General features: G+C 40.1%; 1 protein-coding gene across 1 annotated transcript; it reads right to left on the reverse strand.

The window, feature by feature from the left end:
* Positions 1–891: 891 nt before the first annotated feature.
* LOC111141162 (granzyme K) lies at positions 892–10624 on the reverse strand. Its single transcript, XM_022493527.1, has 5 exons — positions 10499–10624; positions 9991–10138; positions 3854–4004; positions 2792–3061; positions 892–1278 (listed from the first exon to the last, which is right to left on the reverse strand). The coding sequence occupies exons 1-5, from the start codon at positions 10560–10562 to the stop codon at positions 1105–1107; spliced, it is 807 nt and encodes a 268-aa protein (XP_022349235.1). The 5' UTR covers positions 10563–10624; the 3' UTR covers positions 892–1104.
* Positions 10625–11008: the final 384 nt, after the last annotated feature.

Raw genomic sequence — 11008 nt, forward strand, 5'->3', positions numbered from 1 at the left:
TTATTTATTTATGATTAATTTTTATTTTTATTTTTTTTACCTTTTTGCCGTCTTCACCCATTTCTCTCATCTCCCAACTGCCCATCTCTGGCAGCCACCAATCTGTTCTTTCTATCTATGAGCTTGAAGATGCCGCATATAAGAAAGGTCATAGGACATTTGTCTTTTTCTGACTTATTTCACCCAGCATAATGCCCTCGAGGCCCACCCATGTTGTCACAAATGACAAGAGTTCATCCTTTTTTATGATTGAATATTATATATATTATATATAACATTATATACATATATATGTATATATGTATAATTATGCATTATATATATTACTGAATATTATCTATCTATCTCACAGTTTCTTTACCTATTCTTCTACTGATGAACACTTAACTTGCTTCCACATTTTGGCCATTGTAAGTGATCCTGTAGTGAGCATGGGTGGGGGGGGCTGCAGATAATTTCTCAAGCTTGCATGTTCGTTTTCTTCAGATAAATACTTCACAATGGAATTTCTGGATCATATAATATTTTCTAGTCTTAATTTTTTGAGGAAAATTTATTTTTAATCTCACCTTTGGTTTTATCATAGGTATTTTGTACATTGCCTTAAATCCTGTGTGGAACACAGTATGACAGAATCAATAATAATTACTATCCTAAATACGTGTATAAGCCTTGATGATTCTTTCTTCACTTGAATTGGCGTGTTTGAATGTACTGTTTCTTATTTTAAAAATGTAATTTAGGGTAAAACCACAGCAGAGATCACAGCAAAACCTGGTTGAAGGTGGTGCCTGGCTGAAGGTGTGTGTTTTTTTTTTCCCCTTTGCGGGGGTATGAATGGAGTGGGGAGCATATCATCTGCTGTACCTCATTTCCATAAAGACAAGGACATAGTCTTCTAAATTTATTCAGAATGAAATCAGTGTAGTAGAAACAGCAGTAACAGATGTGAAAGACAACTTGATTCCTTGACAAAATCAGTCCTAGGGGGGCAGAAGTGGACCCTAGCTGTGCCCCACTTTACATCCAACTATGTATGAAGACAAAGGTGGCCTCTAGAACATCTTATGAAAACAAAACAAGCAACTGGTAGATCCAAGAAAATCATTTGTGATCATGGTTTGCATGAGATGGAGCAAGCTTGCTTTTAATCCAAGCCAAGTATTTCTGGGTTATTAGGGTGTAGATTCCAGGCTTCTTGGCCTCACCACATTTATGACCTGCAGACACTAAGGCATAGAAGGCACCTTTGCAAACCAAGGGGCCACCTGAGTCACCCTAGAAAGAAGAAAATAGATAGATACTTGGTGAGAAGCTGTTGAATTTTTTCTACCATCAATTACCCACTACTCAAAGGATTATTATGTGGATCCTTGGTTTCTCTGTGTCCTGAAGAGTGCCCTATATAGCCTCTTACGCAGTGTGCGTTGTCTCTGTCTCTGGCTAAGGCAATGATTCTCTCCATCTGTCTGTCTATGTCCCTATCCCTGTCTGGGACCATGTTTCTGTCCATCTGTGGGTTGGTCTGTCTGTCTCTCTCTATCCATATCCCTGTCTCAATCTAGGACTACATATATATATATATATATATATATATATATACAACCTTTGATAATCAGTGACTATAGAACTTTATTCATTAAGGAATGAGTAGATGCAAAGTTTAAAGGAATCCGCTGAAATGAAAGAAATGTTTAAATTGTGGATTTCATTTTGGCACCCACGGATCTGAAATCAAGTTGCTACTGAGACAGGCCGAAAGGAGAAATGTATCATAGTAAATACATCAACAGCAGGGACTCTGTCTTATTTTTGTTTCCTCGTTTTTGCATTCTCTTGTGATTGAATATAACACTCTGCACCTGTACAACACTTTGTAAATACTTGCCCCATGAAGGGACTCCTGAGGACTCAGAACTAAGCGTGTATGTAACTACAATTCTGTCAAAGAAAGTGACAGGGTGACAAGAGGGGGCTTTCTGATCTGAAAAGCCATCTTTGCCTCTGCGGCCGCTCCCATCACCAACCGCAGCACTTAAGGCTCTGTTTGCCCTGGAAAGAGAGGCTGAGGAGGACGACAGTCTTGGAGCACTACAGATACTCGAGGTCTCTGAAAGCATCATGGCCTCCCCTCAAGAAGACTTCATACAGTATGATGTCAATAGTGCATTTTAGTTTCTTAAAAATTAGTAATCCAGCTGTGCTATGTGTCACTTTTAACCACACACACACACACACACACAATTTATTTTAATTTTAATTTTTTTTTTTTTTTTTTTACTGCTTTAGGAAACAAGAGATTCTGGGAAATATGACTCCTGTTCCATTTAGTCAGTCTGTCAACATTATTTAAGAAACACCATCTATTTATTTGAGCTTCTTGAATTTGAGTGTTCTGACACCTTTCTATTGATTACCTACAATGGTAGGTTTGGGGGGACAGGGAGGTGCGGAAGGGATGTTATCTTTTGGTCATCACTAGTGACCTCCGAGTTGGTAGGCTTTCTAAGGACAGGAAGATCCCTTGGAAGAAGACTGTAAAAGTTACCAGATGTAGTCTATCATCCTGATTCACAGACCTTTAATGAGTGCTTATGTGTTGGTGAAGTTCTTATGACTCATTCACATTGGTAGATGAGAAAGAATAGAGAACTTAGTGCAGGAATGGAGAGGAACTCTCTGAAGTCCTGATTTCTGCTTTCCATACCTCTTGTCTGTGCTAGGGAGCATGTGGAGTCTGGACTGCAGGCAACACAGGGTTTGAGATGCCTGGTTGATGATGGGCTCTTACCTGGCAGGAATCCTTCTGGCCCCTGGCATCTCCTGCACATATCATGTCTTCACTTATAATAGGGTTGTGGTTGTAATAACTTGGGCTGTTGCAAAGTTTTCGATTTATGACCATAACGGTGACTTCACGCAGGGTGTCTGAGTTCCTTAACAAGTGTGGGTCAGTGGCTCCCCAGCCAGTAACCTGGCATTTTGTTCCAGCTCTGATATCATTTTTGGAGCTTGGGTGGAGCAGCTGGACATGTTTGTCAAGGGTTGCAGCCGTGTGAAGCTGACAGATTGAAAAGAGCATAAATTATTACATTCGTCCCCAGTAGTATTCTGCTATTAGTCTGAGCAATGTATGTGTGGTCCCTCTGGTCTAGGAAGGCATCCCTCTTCTTGAATCTACTTTGGTGGTAGCCTGCAGCTATATTTGTGGTTGTTGCTTTTCCGAAATACTCTCCAATCCCTGTAGAGCTCAGTGATGCTTGGGGAGGGAGCTTAGACAAAGCAGGAATTTTGCCCAGTCTTAAGCAAACTGGCCTTTGCTCTGCATTGGATGGTTTTCTGCAGAATAACATCCATAGGTCATGACTTTGAGGGCTGAGCTGTTTCCTGCTGGATAAGACCCTTGAGTATGGTCTAGACTAAGGTTGGACTAGACTAAGTATGGTCTAGACTAAGTTATAACTCACTTATGTGTCCCTGAATTCACTTGGTTGGCTTGGCTGTATAAAGGACTTGTATTTTTCATTTGCTAATGATAAAAGCATTTGGGGAAAAAAGCTTTCAGTGGGGATCATTGGTCTTGTTGGGATGTTCCGCCTCCCACATATCTGAGCATCAGTGTTGTTTTCCTTTGTTTAAACACAGACCTGATGCAGTTGTGATAAATTCTGATTTCTTTCAAGGCAGTACGTGAAGTAAAAGGGGCCCTTATAGAATGTGTCACGTTTACCTCAAATATGGGGATGATGCTAACAAAAAGCTTTTATGTGGATGAAACATAACGTAGTTCATAACAGCTGAACTATGGTGTATAAGGATGCTAGAGAAATTGAAGGAAGGTAACACTACATACCTTAATCAGCATAATATCATTTGATTTACGATATGATATGATTCTTGAGAATGGTATGAATTTTTCAATCTCATATATTTGTTTGGAGGCCTCATTCTTTGAGAGAGAGTGTGCTCCTAAAATCACTTTGAAAAACTGGACTTTTTCATGCCTAAAAAAAAAGCAAAGAGAATAGAAGAAACAGAATGAGTCCCGAGGACCCCAGTAGGGAGTACAAATGGTGGAGAGCATATAGAAACAAGGACCATCTCCAAGGCAACCTGTTTGGATTAGGTGGAGTGACAGAGGTCTTAGTGGACCCACACATGAAAGGACGATACCAAGGGCCAAAAGACCTGCTCTCAGACCCACCCCACCTGAATTCCCTAGTATTGCAAAAGAATATCAGAACTTATATCCTGCTGTGGTGAAAAGGAGTGAAATTCTAATTGAGATCAAGTTTACAACAAAATTATGTTAATTTATGTAAAAAAAAATTACATTTCTCCAGCTGTGGGTTGAGATGTATACCCACCTTTGTTAATTTTTTAAATTTTGGTAGAATATACATAACATAAAATTTATAATTTAAAACATTTTTAAGTGTACAGTTTTGAGGCATTAAATTCATTTACATTGTTGATTTATCACCACCATCAATCTCCAGAGCTCTTTGATCTTCCCAACGTTAAGTGTTTTAATAACTAAAAGGTAAAGACTCAACTCAGCATTTGCTAATCTGGTATATCTAGACCTCACCTCAGGGCAATATGGAGAATAAGATCCATTATGTGGCTGTCAGATACGCCATGTTCTGTCCTGTCAATTAGAAAGATAATCTGGACAAGAAAGGAAAACTTGCCTCAAGGTGAAAAATCATGGCTGATTTGAAATAAGGACACTGTAGGGTTAGTTGCCATTGATAACTCCATTGTGAAGACTTACAGGATAGAAACAGGTGAGTCAGATAAAGAAACAACTGTTGTTTTGTTTTGTTTGGCTTATCCCTGGTCATATAGAGCTCCAGTACCAGTATTTCAATTGTACCAGAATTGGTTTGATTTCCTGCATGTCGAACAAAACTACATTTATATCTAGTTATGCAAATAGAAGGATTTTTTTTTTTGAGATCTTGACAACACCTTGGGGTGTTTGGCAGACTATAAAAAAAGTCCCATTTTAATCTGTGCTTTGAGGAAGCTGCTTCAAATCCTTTAGAGAGCAAGGAAGATTCTAGAAAGACTTACACTTGTTTACATATAACTATCTCATTGTCACTTGAAAGACAGATCAAGACAGATTACAATAAAAACATCCACACTCACATAAGTCAGACAGAGAAAGATAAATATCATAGGATTTCACTTATATGTGGAATCTAAAAAACAAAACAAATGAACAAACAAACAAAACAGAAACAGATTCACGGACACGTAGAACAAAGTGGTGGTTGCCAAAGGGGAGGGGTGGGCAGATGGGCAAAACAGGTGAAGGGAATTAAGAGGCACAAGCTTTCAGTCATAAAATAACTCAAGGGGATGAAAAATACAACACAAGGAATTTAGTCAATAATATTGCAATAACTTCCATATCAGATGGTAAGTACACTTATCATCCTGAGCATTTCATGATGTGCATAATTGCCAAATCACTATGTCATACGTCTGAAACTCATATAATATTGTATGTCAACTACACTTCAGTTAAAAATAAAAACACACACATACTCCCACATACAGATTCATAAAGATTAATAAGAATTAAAAGGCACAGAAACATACAGAAAAAGGAAGAAAGTATTATTTCAGGTTTGAAGCAGGAGCTCAGGACTATGGTGGGGTGGGTTTGCCTCTGGCAGGACTGTGACTGCCAGGAATGACCACTTTTTGGTTTCTACCAAAAGAGTTTATTTTGGTTTATTTGGGGAATTTCAGCTCTATTTGTTGAAAAGTTTGCATATTGCAAAATCAGGATGGGGATGAAATTTCTCAAAGGATGTGGATCAGATTTCCTAGGATTGATTCAAACTCAAATTCAACATACTCATTAAACCCAAACTGTGGACGGGAGGGAGGGTGGAGAATGATAGCAAACCCCCAGGACTACTGCTTTAACAGAAAAGATGGAAACATGCATAAATAACAAACAAAGGGAGGCTGTGGGGTACACATGCAGGTGGGGAAGATGAATTTTGATTAGGGGATGGATGCTGAGAGCATTTCTGGTTTTCCTCATCTTTTTACTAATGTCCTTGATTAGTTAATGCCTTGGAAATATTTTGGTTATTTTTGTCTCCACTGGGACATGTTAATACCCAGCACAACACAGGCAGACCATGAATGCTTTCTGACCTTCCATTTCCTGATACGCTTCAGCTAGAATCTGCAATACAAAGGTCCATTTTTCTGCACACTGGATACCTGAAATTACCTGAGCTGAGTTCTAGGATGCCACCTACTTAGCTAAACCCGGGTTTAAACTCACAGAGATGTAATAATCCCTGTGTTTTTCACTTATTTATTGTAGGGCTTCTCCACAGGAGGCCTTTGCTGCAAAATTGTCTGGAGAATGACTTAACCTGGAATAGAACTATATGCAGAGCCTGAACCAAAGTGTTGCTCACAGTAATCCTTTTCTGTCTGTTGAAACCTCATTTCCTTTGGGCCTCAAAAGAGCCTTTCTCAGTGTTGTTCAAGCTGAGGCCCTGTGTAGTCCTCACTGGTGGACAGATTCTTTGGCCAAAGGTGACACACAGGATAAGGAGGGCAACAGGGACTCAAACACAGCTTTTGTGATTCCAAGTCCAGTGTTCCTTTCCATGACACTCTGGAAGCCCCATGCCAAGCCCCTTCAGGCCCCTTATTTCTTCTGCCATTTTGCCCCTGCACTGAGCTGTGTTTCTGCTTAGACCCACCCCCTCCAGGGCTGACAAAGACAGGGTCCTGATTCCCTGGAGGTCTCTTTATTCTGACATGAGGGAGGCTGTCAGAGAGGGGCTGTTACAGTCCCATCCTCGGCATGCCCAGATCATCAGACCTGTGCCTCAGTGACTACCATGGGGCGTACAGATAATAACATGATGACACGAACTAACACTTAGTATGTTATTGTGCTGCACCAGGTTTTGTGCTAAGCATCTTACATAGTGTCCCTCATTTATACCTCACAACAGTCCTGTGAGGGAGGTATTAGGATCACCCCACTTTGCAGATGAGAAGACTGAGGCTCAGGTAAATGACCAAACTTGAGGAAGCCCCACAGGTATTAAAGGGAGGCTCCAGGATGCAAATGCAGGAGGATTGAAGCTCTGCTGGTTTGAGCCCTGGAGCCTGAATCTATACCATTCTACTCTGGATGCCCGGAGCATGTCTGAGATGGGGGGAGGCCATGTGGAAGGGGCTGGGGGAGAGGGGAGAGCTCATCTAATTACAGCCCAGACAGGTGAGAGGAGAGGGTACTCAGTGAGGGGGGAAATTCAGGAAGACAGTGAAAAAGGTTAGTGAGAGTTTTGCTTCTGATAAACTGAAACACTGAAAATAAGATTAGACAAGTTTTTTTTACCAGTTTCCTTTTATATTTGGCAAAGCAACCAATAGAGGGGAACAAGAGGCACAGTAAGGAGCTGCATGGATGGTTGGGTAGTGAGAAGGGGGCACCCCAGATCTGGCCTCCTTTACCGTTTTGCTGAGAGCAGAGGCTGAAGTTGGTAAGCTATTCCCCCAGGATACTTGGGAGTACATTTGTGGGAAGCCACCATTAAACTATTTCATAAATATTTTGGATTTCATAAAGCTTAATATTTTTCCAAGCACCAGTCCGCCTACATTTTTACACCCAAGTGTCCTGGAGAGGAAATTTAATCCACATCTTCTGGAGTTCTTTGAACTCTGGCCATTTAAAATGGTATTTAGCAAGAGTTGGTTTTTCCTTTCTCTTTCTTTCTTTCTTTCTTTCTTTCTTTCTTTCTTTCTCTTTCTTTCTTTCTTTCTTTCTTTCTCTCTCTCTCCCTTCCTTCTTCCCTCTCTTTCTTTCTTTCATTCATTCATTCATTCTAAGAGTTCTTTTCCCCAGTTTGTCAGTTTGAGGACCCATTCCTCTTGAGTCAAGTTCACTTGACAAAATTTTAAATTCAAATGAATAATATTATTTACTTTTGGATAGCACTATATGGCTTGTGAAGGACTTCACACTCTGTGTTTTTGGCTTGGGGGACGAAAAAAAGGAAAGTCTTCCAATTTATTTCCTTCTTTCTATCTAGGCTTTCTTGAGCGTTTATAAGTCAAGGTCTGTGTCTGGGGAGCTTAGAATCCACTTGAATGTATGCCGTAAGGATATCTGAAAATGTGCATATTTTGAATTGAATGAACATTTCTTGATAGTCACCCTCTGCTTCTCTAGTCCCCAGGAAACAAGTACTCTGAGAAGGTTAGAGGTGATGGTGGCATGGGGGTGATTTCTATGGCAGCTAATACCCCATTTGAATGAAGTAGCTTTATTAAACTGGAAATCAGTAGCTTGCTAAACAAAACAGAAGTTCTCACTTTGTGCAGGCCTCAAAATTTCGAAATTTGTGATTCATCTAATTAAAATGGAGGTGATAGACATGGAGAAGCAAGTCAATTCAGCCGTTCCATAGCCTGGAGAGCAAACCATTATGGTTAAGAGATTCTTAAGTGAAGTGTTATAATGTTTGCAAGAAAAGAAGGCCCCATCTCTTCTTGGCTTATTCAGGCAAGAGACAGAAGAAAGAAACATAGAGACAAAAACAACAAAAATAAAACAAAAACCAGACCTCCCAAAACCAACCAGTAAACAAAGCAACAAAAAACACCAAATTGGTTTTCTATGGCTTTTCCTTTTGCAAAGGTTGCAGCATCCCAAGGAGAGCTTGGGACTTTTTTAGCTGAAGCAAGAGAATCACAGACTGAAAGGTGCTTTGAGAAAAGCTATTACTCTAAGTATCTCAGAAAAATAGCTCTTTCTTTCCTTATAGAAATCATCTATAACTTTTTTTTCCCCCCTATCTTTTTCTGCCGGGAAGTTTGTTGCCTCTTTAGGGCTGTGGGTTGTGATTCCCAACCTATGTGCCTCAGGCCTCTGCGGAGGGAGGCAGGGCAGAGGAGTTACCATAAGGGGTCTAAACATCCATTAACAAAGCAGGTTTCTCGCACATATAGCAATAACGGCTGCAACTTATTTGTGTTTACTATGTGCTAAGCATACTAAAATATTTAAATAGACACTATTTAATCCTCCAAAACCCATGAAGCAGGTGCTACTATTATTATTCCCCTTTCATAAAATGGGAAAGGGGAGATGCAAACCCAGGCTGTCTCACAAGGTCAAGAAGGCTGCTGCTCCACTCACTACTGTTGCCGCCTTCCCTGGCCTTCCACAGAGGACTTGGAACTGTCCAATGGCCTGCCTGGGAAAGGTGGCCCAGCTTTCCCTGAATAGGAAAACCCAGGGCGGAAAATGTGGATGGGCAAGAAGGTAAGTTGACTCCACCAGCTGGTCTGTGATCACAGAAGCTAGGGTAGATGAAAGTCTTGCCATTCACCACAGTGTGGACGGACTTAGGATGGTATGTCTGGAGAAATAAGCCAGAGAAAGACAAATACCATAGGATTTCACTTATGTGAGGAATCTAAAAAACAAACCAAAAAACCCTAATAAACAGAAAAAAATTTAAAAAGAGAGAAACAGACTCACAAAAATGGAGAATGAACTGGTGGTTGCCAGAGGGGAGGGTGGGGGGGGATGGGCAAAATGGGAAAATGATTAAGAGGTATAAACTTCTAGTTATGAAATAACTAAGTCACAGGGCGGAAACCTACAGCACAGGCAATCAAGTCAATAATATTATAACGCCCTCCATCGTGGTGAGCCGATCATAATGTGCATAATTGTTGAATCACTATGTTGTACATCTGAAACTAATTTAATAGTATATGTTAACTCTATTTCAGTTAAAAGAATCTACATATATATGATTGAACCGTTATTCATACCCTTTCATATTACATCTGTATTCATCAAACATGACTGTGCTCCTTAAACTTAGAATGTTAAAAAAAAAAAAAATTCTCTCCCGGGAGAGGCGAGCTTCTCTTCCAGCCGGTGGAGGTCGAACGCACAAGGTCAGAGCAGGTACTCACCGGGTGCGGCAGTGGGAGGCGGACAGCACCCACTGCGGGTGGATCAGCACGCCTCCACAGAGGTGGTGGCCGCGGTACTGGATGGAGGCCATGAATGGCCGGGAATGTGGCGACACTTCTCGCCCTCCAATAATCTCCATGCCGAAACCTGCAGAAGAAAACCCAAAGATTTAATATGAAAGATCCAAGCAGATTATTTCATGTAATTCTTCTTCCGACAGTCATTATATCATTTCCAAGATTAAAAAAACCACCCTACAATCACCTATAATAGCTATAATAATTTTACCAATAAATACATGTAGAGTACACTTAATAATATGTAAAATTATATATAATATGTAATAAATAATTTAATAATAATATAAAATAGCATAATAAGTATAATAATTTACAATACAGTTTTGAGGGATAGACATGGTGGGGAAAAATTCTCATTTCTAAGTAACAACACAATCACTAGAAATTCATCTGATGCCCAAATGTGGTAAATCTAGAAGATACTCACACTCTGGAGTCACATAAGCCCCAGCTGTCAGGAAAAACAGAGAAAAAGAAGAAAGCTTCACCATGTTAATGGCTTTGATTGAAGAAGCTCAGATGAAGTTTTCTGATGGTATTGGTGAAGGAAGACGATTCTGAAGACTGAGCTTTGACCTGGAAACTTTTATCTTTCTCACCACAAGTGTTTCAGACGGCAGTGGCGGAACTTGAATCTTGGTTTTTCACACTTATGTTTGAAAGTGTTAATCCATTTGAGAAGATCAGATCTATGCTTTGAGCGCTTTTTGATGTATATGCGACAAAGAACTCATTTCAGGAGTGAGCCCTCTTCAATATCTGTATGAGCACTCATGTTATACATAGTGAAAGAATAAAAAATATCTAAGCCATAAGAACCTAACGAAGTTGCAGACAGGATCCAAAGATGTTCACTGCTCTATAGCAATACTTACTATTTTTCCTGGCAGAAAGGGTGCCTAGCATATTGAGTTTCCCTCTATTTTTCATTTGGACA

This window comes from Enhydra lutris, unplaced genomic scaffold (assembly GCF_002288905.1).
Source record: "Enhydra lutris kenyoni isolate GAN:26980312 unplaced genomic scaffold, ASM228890v2 scaffoldscaffold5, whole genome shotgun sequence".
Lineage (NCBI taxonomy): Eukaryota > Metazoa > Chordata > Mammalia > Carnivora > Mustelidae > Enhydra > Enhydra lutris.

What these genes read in the sequence shown, in the direction of transcription:
- LOC111141162 (XM_022493527.1), bottom strand. Translation starts at nt 10,562, where the DNA reads ATGGTGAAGCTTTCTTCTTTTTCTCTGTTTTTCCTGACAGCTGGGGCT. An exon ending in ATGATATTATGCTGATTAAG is followed by an intron (nt 3,062 to 3,853) that starts GTATGTAGTGTT and finishes TCAATCTGTCAG; the next exon opens with CTTCACACGGCTGCAACCCT. An exon ending in GCCAGAAGGATTCCTGCCAG is followed by an intron (nt 1,279 to 2,791) that starts GTAAGAGCCCAT and finishes TCTTCTTTCTAG; the next exon opens with GGTGACTCAGGTGGCCCCTT.